The 20,909-nt window shown below is 38.0% G+C and overlaps 1 protein-coding gene across 3 annotated transcripts in view; it reads right to left on the bottom strand.

Moving 5' to 3' along the window:
- The window catches only part of slc12a4 (solute carrier family 12 member 4), a 148,795-nt gene extending 134,564 nt beyond the window's left edge, over positions 1–14,231 (bottom strand). Inside the window, exons 1-2 of one of the 3 annotated variants that reach the window (XM_051932150.1) lie at positions 13,993–14,231; positions 11,749–11,902 (exon numbers count right to left, since the gene is read on the bottom strand). In XM_051932150.1, coding sequence (XP_051788110.1) covers positions 11,749–11,881 — 133 coding nt within the window. In that variant the 5' untranslated portion in view covers positions 11,882–11,902; positions 13,993–14,231. Of the gene's footprint in view, positions 1–2,974; positions 3,200–11,748; positions 11,903–13,992 lie in introns of those variants that run through there. The other 2 variants (XM_051932149.1, XM_028809320.2) reach the window with 2 other exon arrangements.
- Positions 14,232–20,909: the final 6,678 nt, after the last annotated feature.

The following is a 20,909-nucleotide window of genomic DNA, read 5'->3' as shown; positions in this document are numbered from 1 at the left end:
CAGAAAATAGTTTTATGATTTCCAAACAATATAAGGTCATCCACAATGACTTTCATGAGTATATGAAAAGCTGGCATACCTCCTACAAAGTCTTACATTATATTTATGCCTGTATTATTTAAAGAAACATTAATAATCTATTTTCACTTTCTGATTTTGCTCTTGAAAACCTGTACAGTAGGGAGGTTTAAAAACAAAAAGTGAAAATGTCAAAGAAACTGGTAGATGAAGATATTCCTAAATAATGATGTATCAAAGAATTATTCAAAAGTCTAAAGGATTTTAAAGTAACTCTCCTACTATAAAAGTATTACAGCCATGAGATGAAGGAAAGTTGCTGTGCATTTCTCACTCAAAACTGGTTTTCTGTAAGCTTTTCTGCTTCAACAAACTAACAGTGTATGCTGTCCAAAAAGCACTGCAGACCACAGGATAGAAAAAGATCCCTTTATATGACTCTAGTGGAAAAACACATTTGACCTTTAATTATTGCTTCAGGATCATAATGGACTTTTGTTTTTTATTGTATATCAAAGTATTCAATGGCAAACTACAGAATTAAAAAAATATGAACAGAACAAGAACATAAAGAAAAAAAGTGTTATCTTCCTATCTTGAAAAAACACTGTTAACTATAGCATTTAACAAGAAATAAAAAACAAAGATTGCCAGGAAAGCAAAATGGATTCTGAAATGAACTATAAAAGAATATAGCACTTCCTAGAACTTCTTGAAAAACAAATTCAATTAAGAGCTACAAATGCACTCACTCGCAAAACTTATCTAACCTACTTGGTCAAAGCTCAGACTGTAGTGACACAAAAAAAACTAATAAGGGTATGTACACAGCAGACTTCAGTCCTCCAAGCCCTACAATATAGTTATAGCAGCCTTTGTGAAATATTACAGCACCAGAAAATATTCTTTGTTGTTGTTGTTAACACAATGAAATTTCACAGACACATGTAAATGCACAAATTGTAAATTAGGGGAAAAAATTACCCAATATTACATGACATAATAGAAAAAAATATTATTTTGGGTAAACAGTATAACCATTATCAAGATTATTTGAGCTATCATGCATCAGCTGTCATCTATATCCTTTTAGTACACTCATCTCTGGAACCAGCGCTGGCAAACATATGCCCTGAATGCAGTAATAGTTTATTAGAAAGTACACACCTACAAAGAGTAAAAATAGGTTGCTAACTGTGCACCATATTGCATTTTTAGACACGAGGGAAAAATTAAATAAAATAAAACAGAAGCTCAATAGACTCTACAGTCTTACAGTATTTCAGCTTAGAAAAATATTTCCTCATTTTTAATAGCATTATATTCCATGTTTCCATGTTATGTGCAAATCAATTTAATTGCTATCCTCCATATACAATAATTTGCAAGCATTTTAATCTCATTCCAAAAAAACACCATGTGTCTACTATACTAGCCCATGCTTTCCAAAACTGTCGTCAGTTTTGAAAATTCTCAGAAAATGTTTAAAACTTCACTGCGAAGCTGCAAAATATGTATTTTTTCCAACATATAATATTATTCACATTTTATATTAAACACAAATATTAGTGTTTCACAAACTTTAAAACAACATTTATTTCAGTTTTAAAATCCATGCAATATTTACCAAAAAAGTGGAGTGAAAATAATTAAATGATGTTGACTAAAACACTGCCATCACCTTTAAAATGATTATTAAAAGCACACTGAATGCCATTTAGATATCATTACCGAAAGTGGTGAGAAATCACTTTGACACATAGCAAAAGGGGAACTAGGCCTTTCTTCTGTAGGACGTCTCACTTCCATTCAGCTGTATTATCCTATCCCCAAGTCAGTGATATAAGCCTATTGCTTGAAATGGAAAAAGGAAGCTGAAAAAATCCTAACATTATTCCCAGGTTCATGGAAGCCTATCATTTTGGTAGAAAAGGCACACCCAGATAAAAACAAAACTTCAAACTAGGTTGATATTAAAATTTTATTCTGTGAGGTACCTGAAACACATTTAAAAACATTTCTCAAACCATCCCTCTGAAATAGATAGGAGATCTTAATTAATTGTTTGAAAACACACTTCAAATTTTGTGCAAAGGTGGAGCTTCTGCATATGAATATCTCTCTAACATTATAATTTGAGTACAAGGCATACCAGTCCATCAACAAATCAGAGTGGTTTTGATGCATATTTCTAGATGTCAGATATGGGGCAATAGCGTACACAACAGTGGTTTACTGTTCATGGAGTTTTAAAAGTTTTTTTTATAACTACCAGTTATAAAAATTGATGCTTGTAAGGAACTACAGCAGAGAAAGTAAGCCCTCCAGCTACACATTTTTGGGAGGAGTGGTTACTTTTTTTCCATTTTTAAGGAAACATTCCTGTCTGAAGTAATGCGAAAATCAATCTATAAATAAAAACAATCATGGGACTATATTCACATTATATAATGTTTACTATATAAGTATATATGTATATGTATAAGTATGTTTATATGAAAAAATAACCTTGTATTTAAAATCTAAATGTCAGCTTTGCTGATTGATCACATTAAAAATACTTCCTGTCGTCACTGTTTGTTTTGTCATTCTAACATCATCTGCCAATTCCACATTGTAAACAAAAGTCCCCTCTTACCCACAAAATAAGTTCTGTTCCACTGAAGAATAGTTAAAGGAACATCAGTCATAAAAAGATCAAATTATACTATGAAAGCACAAAGGAGACTGAATTAAATTGAAACCACTGCCACGGGAAAAAAGATATGCTCTATAAAATGTGAAAAAACCATTCAATATGGACATGAAACTGTCTGCACTAGTTAAAGTTAAAAAAATAAATAAAAAATGGGACTTCATTCTTAATAGTTGCAGACTCTTCTCAAAACTAACAAATCCATGAGGTGCTTCTCATTTAAATTCATCAAGAAAAATTTGCAAAAAGTTCTGTACTTACCATCCGAGCTGACTGTGTCTGTATTATCAATGGGCCCCTGATCCACACTGCTGTAATCAACCCAGTTAATTCCTTCCAAACTATCATAGTTTGACCTGCCGCTATCCTCCACCGGCACAACTGTAAAATGGGGCATTGTCCTCCAGCCTGCCACAGCTATTGAGCTCCCAGCTGCAGACCGACTGATTCCCAGACTCCAAACTTCCAAACTCAAGCTGCATTCCACAGCACTTTTGTCACTTCCTCTTATGGAAATTACCATACAACTCAACTCCACCCATTCAGAAGGCTCACAGCCCTTTAAGAGTTAGCTAACAGACTTACTTAGAAAAGGAAAACATCAGACTGTACACAAAATAAGCAACTGGGGCAGGTTGGAATGGCAGTTACTCAATAAACTAGGAATTTAAGAAAATCTGGGATATAAAGTATAAAAAATTAAATACCACATGTTTTAAAAATTAAACCTTGGCTTTTTGAGAGTTTTAATACACATGTAAATAGAAGTCATTACATTTTAAAGCACCAAAAAAATCAAGAAACTGAAAGAAGCAAAATATATTGAAATAAAAAAGTTCAAACAAGTATAACTACAGTTATTTCACAGTATTATTCATTCCTATGTACTCCCACAAATTCAAAAGCTGAGCATAAAATAAACAGAAGTAAAGCACAAAGAACGAACATGCACAAAAAAAAATCCTGATTGATAGGTTTAAAAAATCAGCACATATAAAGATGCTTACGTTAGAGTAAAAAAATACAAACAAGGGAATTAAATAAAAACAAAATTGCTTATACAAAATAAAAATATATATATTTTAGTAACTTTTTAGCAAATAGACAATAATTTGAGCTCAACAAAAGACTGTTAGAACTCTTAGAATTTTAAACAATCATTGCAACCCTATTTCATCTTAAAAAAACATTTACTTTTATGTATTTATGTAACTCAGTTGTGCTAAATTTGCCCAGAAAATGTCTCCTAAGTGACATCTATATCTATAGAAGCAAGACATACTGTATCATTAGCACTCTAAGTCCCAAATCTAATTTCTGCTAAACGCACCTGTGGAGGTACAGTAAGACTGCGATTAAACTTTGGCTGGGTGCCTGCTTAAGTATCTAAGAAAGTCAGGTCTGCTGCTATTCAAGTGTTAAGCAAAACTAACTGCTGTAAATGGGTCAATGCAGAAGGTGAAAGGGGCTCTCACTGAAAGGCCACTAAAGATTATTGTCAATTTTACTGGTGTGAAGCTGTGAACAGCCAGTGAGGAATGTGTTTTAAATAAAGGGTGACAAATTATACTAAATAAAAGGCAAGAGGAAACTGAAAATGGGGGTAGTAAGTGGAGCACTGTATAAAAGGACATACTCATTTTCCAGTTGCTACTCAATATTCTCAGCCAAATTGTTAAAGTATCAATCAATAGGACATTGATTTCAAAATGAGGGTTGGTATGGCACTTTAGCTGATTAACAGATAACTCTGAGAGGATCCTCATCAAGACATTATAAAAAAAAAAAAAAAAAAAAAAAAAAAAGATTACATTTGTTCTCAGTTGCTGCCACTACACAGCTTACTTCTTTAAAACAACCTCAGCTTTTGTGTCGTCACTCTTACTATGGACCAGATGCAAACTGCCTAAATGGCTAAGAAAATAAGATTTTGTGCAGCCTTGACCCTGTTATCTAAAGAGGAAACACATCACTACTGTGCCAAAGTTTCACTCATTGAAGGATATTACAATATCTATGATGTGTACAAGGCCTTTAACATATACAGTAATCACTCGCTATATCGCGCTTCGCCTTTCGCGGCTTCACTCTACCGCGGATTTTATATGTAAGCATATTTAAATATATATCGCGGATTTTTTGCTTGTTCGCAGATTTCTGCGGACAGTGGGTCTTTTAATTTCTGGTACATGCTTCCTCAGTTGGTTTGCCCAGTTGATTTCATACAAGGGACGCTATTGGCAGATGGCTGAGAAGCTACCCAACTTACTTTTCTCTCTCCCTCTCTTGTGCTGACAGATTATCTTCACGTTGCTACCTTCTGTGCAGCTGCTTCGTGAAGCAACATGCTGCACGGTGCTTCGCATACTTAAAAGCTTGAAGGGCACGTATTGATTTTTGATTGTTTGTTTTTATCTGTCTCTCTCTCTCTTTCTCTGCTCCTGACGGAGGGGGTGTGAGCTGCTGCCTTCAACTGCTTTGTCCGGGCGGTGCTTCGCATACTTAAAAGCCAAACAGCCCTATTGATTTGTTTGCTTTCCTCTCTCTTTCTGACAGTCTCTGCTCCTGACACACACTCCTTTGAAGAGGAAGATATGTGTGCATTCTTTTAATTTTGAACTGTCATCTCTGTCTTGTCATGGAGCACAGTTTAAACTTTTGAAAAAGAGACAAATGTTTGTTTGCAGTGTTTGAATAACGTTCCTGTCTCTCTACAACCTCCTGTGTTTCTGTGCAAATCTGTGACCCAAGCATGACAATATAAAAATAACCATATAAACATATGGTTTCTACTTCGCGGATTTTCACCTTTCGCGGGGGGGTCTGGAACGCAACCCCCGCGATGGAGGAGGGATTACTGTATTCTAAACTATTGAAGTATGTTGTAATGTATTTACACAGGCAACTTTTACAGTTGTATTTTTCATCTTTAGTAGCAAGACACACAGTCAGAACATGCACATTATGTAGCATTTTAACTAGTAATAAATACTAGGTGCAATTCACCTTAAATGTAATAAAGCCAAGTTAGGGCAAAGTGAGCCATCAGAATAATTTTGAATTATATTGCTGTACACCCTTTAAATATAACATTTACAGTGGACTTCGGTACCCCAAACCACACAATATATTGTAATTATAGCAGCCCATTTTTGAAATATCTGCACTGCCAGAAAATTATTAATTCCTCTTGCTGTTTGCACAATGCAATTTCAAAGCAGAAGGTAACAGTCCTGCACAAGAAATGAATAAGGGTAATAACTTAAATGCATTATGATCCTGGGTCCTTAAGAGATAACATAATATTAACAATGTAAAAAAAAAATTACAATATCTTGGTGAATAATATAACTATGTTATATCAGCTAAACAAACAAACCTCCTATGATGAAAGACAACTTTGGACGGCGTTTTCCCTTGCCCGGACGTGGGTCACCGGGGCCCCCATCTGGAGCCAGGCCTGGAGGTGGGGCTCGATGGCGAGCGCCTGGTGGCCGGGCCTGCACCCATGGGGCTCGGCCGGGCACAGCCCGAAGAGGCAACATGGGTCCCCCTTCCCATGGGCTCACCACCTATGGGAGGGGCCAAGGAGGTCGGGTGCAATGTGAGTTGGGTGGTGGCCGAAGGCGGGGACCTTGGCGGTCCGATCCTCGGCTACAGAAGCTGGCTCTTGAGATGTGGAATGTCACCTATCTGAAGGGGAAGGAGCCTGAGCTAGTGCGCGAAGTTGAGAGGTTCCGCCTAGCTATAGTCGGACTCACCTCGACGCACAGTTTGGACTCTGGAACCTATCTCCTTGAGAGGGGCTGGACTCTGTACCACTCTGGAGTTGCCCCCGGTGAGAGGCGCCGAGCAGGTGTGGGTATACTTATTGCCCCCCGACTTGGAGCCTGTACATTGGGGTTTACCCTGGTGGACGAGAGGGTAGCCTCCCTTCGCCATCGGGTGGGTGGACGGGTTCTAACTGTTGTTTGTGCGCATGCGCCGAACAACAGTCTGGAGTACCCACCCTTTTTGGAGTCCCTGGAGGAGGTGCTAGAGGGCATACCTTCTGGGGTCTCCCTCGTTCTGCTGGGAGACTTCAATGCTCACGTGGGCAATGACAGTGAGACCTGGAAGGGCGTGATTGGGAGGAATGGCCCCCCCGATCTGAACCCGAGCGGTGTTTTGTTATTGGACTTCTGTGCTCGTCATGGATTGTCCATAACGAACACCATGTTCAAGCACAGGGGTGTTCATATGTGCACTTGGCACCAGGACACCCTAGGCCTCAGTTCGATGATCGACTTTGTGGTCGTGTCGTCGGACTTGCGGCCACATGTCTTGGACACTCGGGTGAAGAGAGGGGCGGAGCTGTCAACTGATCACCACCTGGTGGTGAGTTGGCTTCAATGGTGGGGGAGGATGCCGGTCAGGCGTGGTAGGCCCAAACGTGTTGTGAGGGTCTGCTGGGAACGTCTGGCAGAACTTCGACCACATCCCGAGGGAGGTGGGGGACATTGAGTCCGAATGGGCCATGTTCCGTGCCTCTATTGTTGAGGCAGCTGACCGGAGCTGTGGCCGTAAGGTGGTCGTTGCGGCAATCCCCGAACCCGTTGGTGGACACCGGCGGTGAAGGATGCCGTCAAGCTGAAGAAGGAGTCCTACAGGACCCTTTTGTCCTGTGGGACTCTGGAGGCAGCTGATAGGTACCGGCAGGCCAAGCGGAATGCGGCTTTGGTGGTTGCTGAGGCAAAAACTCGGGCGTGGGAGGAGTTTGGGGAAGCCATGGAGAACGACTTTCGGACGGCTTCGAGGAGATTCTGGTCCACCATCCGGCGTCTCAGGAAGGGGAAGCAGTGCAGTGTCAACACTGTATATGGTGGGGATGGTGCGCTGCTGACCTCGACTCGGGACGTTGTGGGTTGGTGGGGGGAGTACTTCGAAGACCTCCTCAATCCCACTAACATGCCTGCAATGAGGAAGCAGAGCCTGGGACTCAGAGGTGGGCTCCCCCATCTATGGGACTGAGGTCACCGAGGTGGTCAAAAAAGTCCTTGGTGGCAGGGGCCCAGGGGTGGATGAGATACGCCCGGAGTTCCTCAAGACTCTGGATGTTGTAGGACTGTCTTGGTTGACACACCTCTGCAACATTGCATGGACATCAGGGACAGTGCCTCTGGATTGGCAGACCGGGGTGGTGGTCCCCCTCTTTAAGAAAGGGGACCGGAGGGTGTGTTCCAACTACAGAGGGATCAGCCTCCCTGGAAAAGTCTATTCAGGGGTCCTGGAGAGGAGGGTCCGTCGGATAGTCGAGCCTCGGATTCAGGAGGAACAGTGTGGTTTTCGTCCTGGTCGCGGAATAGTGGACCAGCTCTATACCCTTAGCAGGGTCCTGGAGGGTGCATGGGAGTTTGCCCAACCAGTCTACATGTGTTTTGTGGACTTGGAAAAGGCATTCGACGTGTCCCTCAGGGAATCCTGTGGAGGGTACTCCGAGAGTATGGGGTACCGGCCCCCCTGATAAGGGCTGTTCGGTCCCTGTACGATTGGTGCCAGAGCTTGGTCCACATTGCCGGCAGTAAGTCGAACCCGTTTCCAGTGAGAGTTGGACTCCGCCAGGGCTGCCCTTTGTCACCGATTCTGTTCATAACTAGCTAACAACCTGTAAGCAATTCATAGTTCTGAAACTAGTAAAGTTAATACCTCACTGTTAAATTATCATTAAAGCACATTTTCTCCCTAGTACATAACGTTTTACTAATGCAAACAATGTTTTTGATAGGCTTTATAACACTTAAAACAGGAAGCTTGTGTCTGAAATAATGTATTTTTAACATCTTTAATAACTACAGTCTTCTAATGCCAAAACCAAAAACAAATGATGCACATGTTGGGAAAGCCCAATATTTTAACAACCAATGTTTTACTATTCTCAGTCAGTGTATACACCATTTTGATCCTCTTCATACTAGTGGCCTGTCTTAGCTCAACTTGAAGAAAACAAGTAGTTTGCAACATCAAAAAATGTCTAAAACTGCTAAGGGGGAAAAATACTTCAGACTGTTTCAAGTACGGTACTAACATCAGTCAAAGGTTTAGGTATACATTTTAATATCAGCTTTATAAAAATTTTAGCAGAGAATTGTAATTTATGAAAAAACTGCCAGTTTGAATTAGTATGGTGAGAATTTGGTTATCCCACTTACATAAATTTAAAAAATGTAGTTGTATTGCAAATCCCAAATGATATTCTGATTGTTACCTGTTGTAATTTCTTTAGCACTTCTTCGTACATTCACTGTATTCTTCTATGAGATGCTAGGAAGCAGTCACCAGACTGCTCTTGGTATTCCACTTGGTTAATTACTCTAGCTTTCCACCATTCAAGGTGCTTGTTGCACCAAGTACTTGATAAGTACACTTGACAGACACAGACTCTCTGCAACCCCAAACTGGGTAAGTGAGCTTGGATTAAGAAATGAATGGATGGATGGAAAATGGATTTTACTGAAATTACTAAAGAAACATTAACTGCTTTTAGTCAGGAAATCTATTATAATAGATAAATAAGTTTTCTGAATTCTTCTATTATACAGTGAAAAGCCACAAGCACAAGTCATAATCCAATGCACAACATACTCACTTGTTCCTTCTGGATGAATTTACAGACTATAGTATATGGTGAAAAATTATGCAGACATCAAAATGTCATTCAATACAATGACTGAGCCCTAAATCAAACCCAATCTCAAAAGAGAGCATGTAAAAAGTACAGGTTTTATGTAAGCATTCATCCTATTCCTTAAAATATGTAATGTGCATTATGAACAAGGAGATGGGGGGAAAAAAACCTCAGTGTGTCAGCAAAAAGGGAGGAGTGCCATTAATATTAGTATAATAAATAAATATGAATGATAGCCTAACAAATAATACAAAAATAATAAATATTTAAGAGTAATCATTTGACAGTCTCTGCGTGAATGACTTTATCAGAGTTCAAGTCAAATGACTTGATTGTCATACCATCCGCATACAGTATTGTTGCCTGTAGTGGTACAAAATAATGTTCCCCATAAACACAGGGCAAGTGCAAGACAAGTAACAAATTATACTATAACAAGATAAATAATAAGTAAAATACTGTACGTATAATAGGTAAAATAAATAAATAAAAGGTAAATTAATGAATAGTAACGAATCAAAATAAATAAATTAATAAACGAATAAATAGAAGCAAATGTAACAGTTGTTACAATACAAGGAGCAGATCTTAGTGGAGAGGGGCAGAACAGAGTTCAAAAACCAGACAGCATAGGGGTAGAAGCTGAGCCAGAACCTTGCAGAACTGGTTCAAATGCTACAGAACCCTCTGCCATATGGAAGTGAGACAGAGATCACGGGAGGGGTGGGAATGGTCTTCCATAATGCTCAAGGTTATAAGGTTTCAATACTTGATAAAGAGGCCCCAATGATATTTTCTGCTCCCTGTGGTCAGAGACACTGTAATACACTGAGACGCTGTTCCTAAATCACACTGTGATGCAGTTGGACAGAATGCTTTTGATTGCACCCCTGTAAAATATGATAAGAATGAGGGGAGGCAGGCTTGCCTTTCTCAGACACTGAAGGAATTGGAGATGCTGCTGTGTCTTCTTGGCTATGGAGGTAATCTTATTTGACCAGGTAAGGTCAGCTGCCAGATGCACACCAAGAAATTTGGAGCTTTGGACCAATTTCACCACAGACCCCTCGATGTGCAGTATGGTGTGGACAGCATGTGCCTTCCTGAAGTCGACAATCATCTTATTCATCTTATCCAATTAAGATACTTCGTAGACACTTAAACCAATCCAACAATTTCTGTTTCTTCATTCTGTTGGCTGACTTATCCCCATTTCTAATTAGACCCATCACCATTCTGTCACCACCCCCACCTCCCCATAAGGCAGGAGCCAGAAAACTGTAAGGTAAAATGTGAGAAACTCCAAGTGCCTCAAAGTATGCTCCTTTCCATTTTCAGAGTAGCATCAGAAGCATCATAAGAAAGACACACCATTAACAGTCACAAGGAAGGTTGCACAGCCCAATAAGGTCATCACAAGAGAGTGTGCTGCCTCCTTCTGCTGCAGATATAAGGAACCTGAGACAGAGTGTTGCCAGTTCACTTTAAGCAGCAAGTTAAGCAGAAACACTGCTTATGGTTTACCAAAGGTGTAACAAGCATTTAAAAGTGTCACTAACCCTAGCAAACTTTGAAAATATTTTTAAAAATATTTTAACGGAGACTGATAAAATATCTTTTGGGAAGAGACTTCAACTGTCAATTATGTTTACAGAGTCACAGTTCCTTTAAAATGAAAAAGAGATGTATAATTATCACACCTCACGTTGAAATCACTCCTATGTATTATTCTTATATGTTTTTTGATTATTAAAGGATCGTAAATAGTTAGGGATTTTTTTTTTCAAAGAATTTATTCTCTACTTGGCTGAATGACTCACAGCAGTCACACCATTAATAAACTCAAATTAATTGCTTCCTAATGAAAAATCTAGGATTAAATTCCAGTAGTGACTGGACTGGACTGACCATTAGTGTAGTAACACTATCTAAAAGCAAATGGCATCAAATGATTAGGGAAAACATCATGCTCAGACTGTTACTCAGCAGAATTTATTAAAACTTTAATGCATGGCATGTATTAATAATGCTATAAATGTTTAAGTAAGATTAAAGGAAATGGTTAAGCCTTCTTTGTTTTTCTTTACTTGAACGTTTCACAGTCACCCAGAGAATTATTAGATACAAGTTTAGATTTTCAAAGCACATCACAATATGATCTTTTCACTCAAGATTTCTTCTTTTCTTATTTATTTGATTTATCTGCCATTTTGACTACTAAATTGTTTTTCTCAGAGTGTTACATTAAAAATACAAACTGTGATATTATTTAAAATATATTTAAACTATTTGTATGGTTTATACAACCATTCCTTTGAGTTCACATGGGTTTAATTTTAAGATATTTGAAAACTTAGACTAGACTCCTGACCTGATGATGGCATCTGCTGTTGGGATACAATCTGTAATGAGTTAGAAATATCTTGAACAGCTTCTCCAGTGCTGGTAAATAGATCATCCAGGACAGTGGCCACCATAAAACGGGGACAGACATTGGTGGACATGCTGCATGAGCATCAATGCTGCTGCAAAGAGAACATCTGAAATTAGTCGGTTATTAGGCCATTACTGCTAATCAACATGTAACATAGTGCTAATCAACATGTAACATTTTCCCACTCTCTATTTAGGTTTAAAACTCAAAATCAGTAATGATTTTATATCATATTTATTTAAAAATGCAAAACACTTGGCATATTACAATCAAAACCAAACAATACTGAATTTAAAAAAATAATCTAATATATGAATATGGCTGTGGTGATCTGAACTTATCCAGACAACAATGGGCACAAAACAGGAAGTATGCTTTGATAGAATAACTCTTCATTACATACTGGCCTCATATAAAGTTTTTTTATCTTGCATATTTGGAAAATCATAAACAAAGGCCCTATGGCCTAAATATTCCCGAAACCACATAACCTTGTGAATGACAGACAAAATTCATACTAAAGGCATCCCAACCAGGCATCACACAAGGAACTTTCATTGACAAGCATTTACCACTACTGAGATGCAACACTTGAAATCTCTTCTTTTCATTAAAAATCTTTTAACAAATACCTATGTTTTCAATTTTAGTTTTTGTACTATTAAAGAACACAATGTATAGAATTATCATTTTATAAGATTGTTCAAATACTTAGCAGCACAATGTTAAAATGATCTGCGGTGGGCTGGCGCCCTGCCCGGGGTTTGTTCCCTGCTTTGCGCCCTGTGTTGTCAGGGATTGGCTCCAGCAGACCCCCGTGACCCTGTAGTTAGGATGTAGCGGGTTGGATAATGGATGGATGGATGGATGTTAAAATGATTATCAGTGATGCCTCACAACTCCAGGATGCTGTTTCAGTACCTAGTCCTATCACACTTTGTTGGAAGCTGTCATGTTCAAGTTGAATGAATGTTAGGTTAACAGTTAAATCTGCATGAGTGACCGTGGGTGGGGTGTACGCAAGATTGTGTACTGTGGTGAACAAGAATCCTTTCCTTGGCCGATTTCTGCCTTATTCTGCTGGCATAGGCTTTAGTGCCTAAAAGATCCTGTAAAGAGAAATTTAAGAATAGAAAGCGGATGGACATTTAAATTGACACCTTAATATTATTCAATAAATGTTACTTGGATAATTACACTGTTAGACAACAAAGTGTATTATGTCGTCTACAGAATTATAAATAAATTATGTGTAAACTGTCATTATTATGTTCACATTAACAGCAGACTCTAACCACTTTTGACCCTGAACACTTAAGTGGGTATGAGAGTATTATGTTAGGTCTTATTAGCATTACATCCTTACTAATATGGTAATTATAATTTTATGTTATATACTCATAAGAAGTATGCACTGGGTTTTCAAGGGTTATTATAATTAAAAGAATATGTCAAGTTAAAAGACAATTTTAAACATGGCATGCATGCATACATTTTAATGTACTGGCAAACTAAACATGTGAATTGGAATTAGGTGGGCTTTTGGGAACCTGATGCTATATTAATTGCATTATCTTGCCTCTTTCATATTCCCTTATTCCACGTTTAACAGTAGGCACATTTTAAAACCTAAACGTGCTCAAAATATTTATTTTCTCTTGTATCTACAGGCAGCTAATGCAATAATTAACAACCACCTCCAAGGTTGTCTCATTTATGTTGACAAATTATAATACATAAAGGAATTACCTACCCCTTTTCCCTTTTCAAAGTCCACCCATGTTCCACAAAGCCGCCTACTTGGGCAAGCAAAACCCTAACAAGTAAGATGTTATATTAAGACAGTTATCGTCCTGCAAAATCTGCATGTCAAGGATATAGATAATTGCACATAAGAAGTGAGTATTAACTGACAAAGACTTTCGTTTACAATTGTGCAAACACAGTAACACAGTTGGAAAGCACAATGATTTAACACAGGAGGAATTATTAGTTTAAAATTGAAAGAATAACCGACCATTAAGACTTAATATATTGCAAGCAATGTTAATAAGTTCCTAGAATGTCAATTCAAAACTAGCTTCAATAACATAACATTAATAAACACGTACATTTTAACAAATCTATCTTAATTCCTTCCAGGTGTTTAATGTGATAGGCGTTCTGTTGAAACTTTCTTACCTGCTGTTTTTGTTTGTTATTAAATGTTCACTTTTTTAACCTCAGCAGGTTTTAGTTCCACCGGTGTAAGCCCGCTGTGCACTTGACAGGTCACATCCGAGTGTCAACATGCTTCAGGGCTCGAAGTGTTGCACAATGAAAATACCGTAATACAATATTAACAAAAGTAATGCAACTGGGTTGGACTTGAGGAACAGAAAAGTATAGCCGAGACCACTTCTAAAACGTGAACTTGACAATAATCTATTAGTGTGCGCAATGTCCTACACAGCAGAGTGTCGCGTAATGCGATTGGTTGAACAAAAAAGGCGGGGCGCGTTTCCGAAAACACCTTTCACTTTAGTAACGGGAACCTTTGAAAGAAAGATCAAGTACACCGCTGTGGTAAAAAAAATGCTGCCTTTGAACTGCTTACCGTTTCTGTTTTAAATGTTCTTTAAATCTAAAAAAAAGTATCTACTAAAAACTGCTGTAGTTTTTCTCCAACATTACAATTTCTAAAAATGTTCGGGTTCATGGCACAAGCGAGGACGCCACAGTATTCTGTATCGGGGACGAAAAAGCCTGTATGACGCCAGAAGAATGAGGAAAGAAAGGTATGAAATAAAAAAAAATATTCAAGTAGTTCAATCTTAACACACTAAAGAAGAAAAAAACACAGGTCTATAGACCTGGGAATTAAGCGGTACGTCTGGGGCAGACCAATTTTTGAGATTCAAGGCGTTATGCCATGTTAGAACAATGATTATTATTTGTTTATTTTTAAGTAAATTAAAATTCTGACAAGCAACGTACCATTTTTTCAAATTCGCATTTTCCAATTAAGCATTACCTGGATCTGGAACCTACATATGATATGCAATAGCAAACATATGTGAATATCCCTTCATATTACTGAGTGCAGGTGTCTCCGTCGCACAAAATCAAGCACATAATCATGCAAACTTTACTGACAAACACTAGCAGTAGAATGGGTTATGCTAGAGAGCCGAGTGATGTGGAACTGTCATACGATGTCATCATCTTCACAAGTCAGGACATGAACTTTCTGCTATGCTTTATCTGCCCAGGTCAACTGTAAGTGGAAGTATTGTGAAATAGAAGTGTATAGGAGCAACAACAGCTCAGCCACGAAGTGGTAGACTGGCAACCAAGTACTGAAGCGCATTGTGTGTAAAAATCACCTGTCCTCCGTTGCATCCCTCACAACAGAATTCCAAAATGCCTTTTTGAAAGCTTAATTGGCACAAGTGCTGTGTGTCAAGAGCTTCATGAAATGGATTAACATGGCTGAGCAGCTCTACACAAACCAATCGCTATGTGCAGTGCCAGGCCTCGGCTGAAATGATGTAAAGCATGATTACATTGGTCTCTGGAGCATTGGGCACATTTTCACTATCTGGCAGAGATGGCTGGAGAACATTACCTTCCAGACTACATAGTACCCATAGTACCATGTAAAGCTTGGTGGAGGAGGGGTGTGGTCTGAGGCTCTTTTTCAGCATTTGGGATAGTACCCTTGGTTTCAATATGATAACAGCATGCTAAGACATTTAAACAATTGTGTGCTTCCAACTCTGTAGCAACACTTTGGGGAAGACCTTTTTCTGTTCCAATATGACTGTGCCTCTGTGCAAAAAGCCAGGTCCAAAAAGATATGACTTGACAAGTATGGTGTAGAGGAACTCGAGTAGCCTGTGCCATGCCCTGACCTGACATCAGGTCAGGCCAGGTTGGGGAGCATGCACTGGTACAGTGTGTTGCTGCACCCACCACACAATGAAACAGCTCAGGATCCTGGTTGGCAACCCCCCAGGCAGACACAAGGCCCAGTCCCACCCTCCAGAAAAGACCCTCTATCTGCCGCAGCCAGATGTTATGTGGGTGTCCCCTTGGCCTGGTCTATCCACTCGGGTCCTCAACCATGAGAATCCTGTGATCCGGATCACATGGCTGCAGTGCTGTTACTGAAGCCCTCTCACAATGCAGGTAATGTGCCTCATTCAGGACTCCATGAGCAACCGCTCATTCGACACAAAGACAAACCAGCAGTACACAATGATTCTCTGAAGAAGCCCTTTTAAATGTGTTTGGGATGAATTGGAAGGCCAGTTGTAAGCCAGGTCTCCTTGTCCAACATTAGTACCTAACCTCACAAATGTTGATTTGGTTGAATGGCCATGAATTCTCACAGACACACTCTAAAATCTTGTAGAAAGCCTTCACAGACCAGTGGAAGCTGTTACAGCCTCAAAGGTGGAGGGACCAACTCTGTAATAATGCCCATAATTTTGGAATTGGATATTAAATAAGCTTATATAAGTGTGATGGTCAGGTGTCCACAAACTTTTGATCACAGAGTGTACATAGAGGAAGGAAGGGATCCCAAAAGAGTCATTTTTGAAAGTTTAAGGGATCTATATTGTAATTTCAGTCGCAAGTTGTACTTTTTAATAACCTTTTATAAATCTTTTATAAATTTATATTTTAAATATAATATAAAATGACTTTTTCTCAAAAATGTTTGATTTAGAAAACTTTTATGGTTAGGTCATGCAACTGTATGCTTGTGCTGACGATATGTAGTGGCAGCTCAACCACGAACTATCATGTACTTTTTATAAGATTCTCAGGTGAAAGTACACATTTCTACTCTTTTGCTCCACAGAAAATGCACAAAAGTCACCCAAGAAATAGATTATTGTCTCTTTGTCTGTGCTTGAAAGACATAAAGAAAGGTTCAAAAGAAAAAAATGTAAACAAAATTATTTTTGCAAAAGCTGAGCAATCTGTCTGGTACCGTTTATGTTACAAAAGCATATGCAAAAAGCATGACCTGTCCGGACTGTAGTGTAGGAGCTGCTGACCTGCTTGCTGAGCCTGTCTGACAGTATGAAACACACCATATTGTTGGAATACGCTGACTGCTGTATGTTAGCTCCTCAGGGAAACAGGCTGTTCCTCTAACACCATTTTGCACTAATCTGCCAGCAGTGGGATCATTATAGAAATAATTGAAGGAGCCTGACTTATTGCTTGTCCACAAAAATTAATGCAAAAAATCTTATTCTCTTCTAAAAGGATATGGATTTAACTGAGAAGTAAAATTAATACAGAAGTAAATATCCATATCCTGAAAATATTACAAAAATTGCAAGGATTGTGACATATCATATAAAAAGGCAATTGAGATCGCATAGATGAAATAAAAATAATTTCTCCTAGCAAAGAACCTTGATGTAAATTAATATTAATTTCAAGAAATGTTGGTTTCTTTCACATTTTCCCAACACAATATTTTAGATAGATAGATACTTTATTGATAAATCTTTTTTGAAATTCCATCTAACCTTCAGAATGGTTTAGGGTTGTTTTATCTTAAACATCAAGACATAATATGCACCCTTGCAGGAAGCAGACATTGGAAGATGCAAATCCATCTTCATGCACACACCTCAACTTACTGGACCAATTGGCAGTCATCAGTTCATCTAGTTATGAATTCATCTGTATTTTTTTATGTTGCTTACCCATGTGGTTTATAGTGATGGCCAAGAAAAATGTTTCATAAACACAGTATTTTGATAATGCATCTGAGTTATCCAGAAGTATGTATTAATAATATTTTAATAAAAATGCATGAATTTTGTACATTTTGAACATACAAAGAGATAACGGTCATGTTGATTATTCAAAACAAGTGAGAGGGTTTTTTTTTTCATTTTTACTTGGACGTTTCTCATATTGTTTGCAATTGGACAGAGTGAGTCACTATTACATTTAATTATATCATAAACATTTTTCTCTTGAACTGCATGAAAACTTGAGATTAAATTTTTTTACTGCCACCGCTACAAACTATATGGGATAAATAACATATTAAAAATATATTTTTTGTTTGGAGTGTTCCTTTAAAATTTACGATTCTGAAAATGTTTTCATCACTATTAATCAAAGCACCACCATACCACCTATATTATAAATAGCTGATGGACATAATACAGAATTTCTGGAATTGTATATTAATTTTTATTATTGTGTGTTATAGTATTGTTGGAACCATTTCTAATCATAAATAAATCTGGTTACAAAAGCTGAACAGTTAATCTCACATTGCATTCATTATCTCAAAACACAAATCTTTTAAACCCAATACTAATTTGTTGCATAAATGCAATGCTTAATACTTAGTAGTGTCTTTAAGTAAGGAGACCACTTTTTCTATTTCCAACGAAGATGCATTTTATCCAGTATCTAAATCTTAATAATAGTAACTGCTGCAATAGGAAGTTTTTGTAGGTGGGCAGTATTGTTGTCATGCAATGTGTAAAACCAAATTTATTTTCTTTTTGTGTATAAACTCTTGTCATTTAGGGTAGAATTCATCCTGCTGGTCAGATACTTGTTACTAAGTTGAATTTAGGCTGTAAATAGGCATAGTTTAAAAGATGATCTAATATCATGTCCAGGGCTTGTACCAGTCTTTACTAGAAAAAAATGTTCAAAAAATGGATGGAAGAAATTGTTTCTATTGATTTACTTTATGGGCATGCAAAATATCGTTTTAATTTTTTTGTGGATTAAAAAAATAGGTGGAAAAATATGATGTACACATTGCAGAAATTACTCATGTTTTATTTATTGTATGTAATTTTTTAAAATTTCTTTTCTAAAATATTGTTTTTTTCATTTTACCATTACTCCCTTGAAAACTATGGTGGGAATGAAATATAGTTGCAATACCTGATTCATTGGAATTCAGTAGCATTCCTTATAAATAATTTTTTATTTTACTAATCTCTTAAATACTTGTCCTGTAAATTACATTATGCAATTAAGCATCAGTCTTCATTAATTTTTTAACATCTGCAGAAATCATTTGTAAAATAATCATTAGATTTGTACTTATTCATACGTATGTGATGAGTGCAGGAGTATTTCCTTATAGGCTGTTGTGGTTTATCTAGTATGCTGAGTAGAAGCAGGTTGCATGCCATATGTTTGTGACCTTTTGCTTATAGGTTGTTTGGCTAGCCATTTCAGTGAAAAATTAGTTAGCCATGGATCTTAGTCATCCCTGCCAATGTATAATCATTCTATCACCAACCTGTTAGGGCCCATTGTGGTAGTTTGAAGTATATGGATGTCTTTCAGGTCCATGCTGATCATCCATATATGTTCCGGCATGTGTAAACCACTCTACAACCACTGTGAAGTAGATGGCCTGGTAAGGTAATTCATAGAGAAGTTCATCTGGAATGAAAAGCAGTATGACATATGGACACATATTAGGCAGTCTTCTTGCAGACATTACTTCTGGTTGTCTCCAGCAGCTGTTGAGGTACTGGTTGTTTTGAAATAATTCGAGCTACTTAAATCTGCTTTGATATAGCAGACAAGTGCTTCAGGGGGTTATGCATCCCTATTGGCATTCTAATATCTTTCTGCAAGATCTACTTTTAATTTTGGGTTTTCTCTTAATGACTTCTAACCTGTCAATAACAGGATGTCTGGTAATGGAAGGAAGAACAGATGGTCCAGAATCTTTAAGTCAGAGTGCTGTAGATCAAAAGAAGTATAGGACTATAATGGTTACTATTTCATGGGTGAGTGGCAGTTTCTACTGACAGAGTGCTGTGTGTCTGAGAACTGTGAAGCTTACTCAGCTCTTCCAGAGTTAAGGAGAGGCGTTTAAAATTTTCCTAAAAATTACCCAGTCAAAACTGTCTCTGGAATAGATTTAATATGCTTATCAGTATATACTGTAACAGTTCATTGGTGAAAAACTAACAAGAAAACAAAACCTCTTAGTTGACTAATGTGGAATTTGCAAACACTTTTGAATAGCACTTCTAATAAGTAAACAGAAGCCTCTTCTGAATTACATAATTGTTAGATGTTTTAATTATGAAAGATGTGTTTGTATTATATGCCATGAGTGTTGGCCAATAATTGCATATTCACCTCCAAGCTCAACTTAAATTACCACTCCTCTTTGTCATCATAAATCTGGCAAAACATGTTTATGCTCAACTAAAGGACCTGAGACCTGAGATTCAACATGACTCCTGCTGAAGAGAGCAGATCTGACAGCCAGTGGTCTTCTCTCTCATTTTAAAATTTTAGGAGTTGATAGTCTACTCCATTAGGTACAGTCACAAGAGATAATCAGGACTGTTTTGATATTTTGGACAGTATACACAGTGCAATGGTCTGTGGAGAGGTGTAGCTAAAATTGAGTCATTTACAGAATGATTGGTGTATTGATAAAGCCATTGAGATTCAGAATTTGCCAATAGATTGGAGATACACAACTTTTATAATGCATCAAAGCTACCAGTTGCTCCATAAAATGTTTTCTTTTACCCTTAAAATCAGAAGATAGATCAAATATTTTAAATGGCAAAACAATTGTCTGAACATTCTATTGTCCTTTTAAAAAGGCAAGCCCCAACAGACATAAACATAACTGGAAAACTTAGTGCCCATCCAGTAGCCCAAGATCTCAACTGAAAATAATAAGGTTGTGGTACTGACATTTAACAATGGAAAATCTTAAAATAAAGACAATAAGTCACCTGTAACAACAAAAAAGGAAGGAATATCATTATTTTCTATAGCTGATAAAATCCTCGCCCAAGATGATGCTCCATAGGTGGTGTGGCAAGCGGCTTGGGGTGGTACACAGCCGGGATGCCCGGAAGGAGTGGAGGATGGATTACGCCTCCTCCAGACCTCGAGGGGGTGACTGCCCTGGTGGCTTTGGGGACCACGGTAGCAGAGCTTAGAAGCTCAACCCTGTAGGGGCCCATGGTCACCGACAGGGGCGCCCAGATGCCAGGAAAGCCCAGGTCCTCAGCACTTCTGCCACAGCCGGAAGTGCTGGGGGGACAAAGACAAGGGACACCCGGAGTGCT

The sequence above is a fragment of the Erpetoichthys calabaricus genome, chromosome 9 (assembly GCF_900747795.2).
Source record: "Erpetoichthys calabaricus chromosome 9, fErpCal1.3, whole genome shotgun sequence".
Lineage (NCBI taxonomy): Eukaryota > Metazoa > Chordata > Cladistia > Polypteriformes > Polypteridae > Erpetoichthys > Erpetoichthys calabaricus.
Note: the sequence above shows the minus strand (reverse complement) of the source record. Positions and strands in the feature narration are given on the sequence as shown.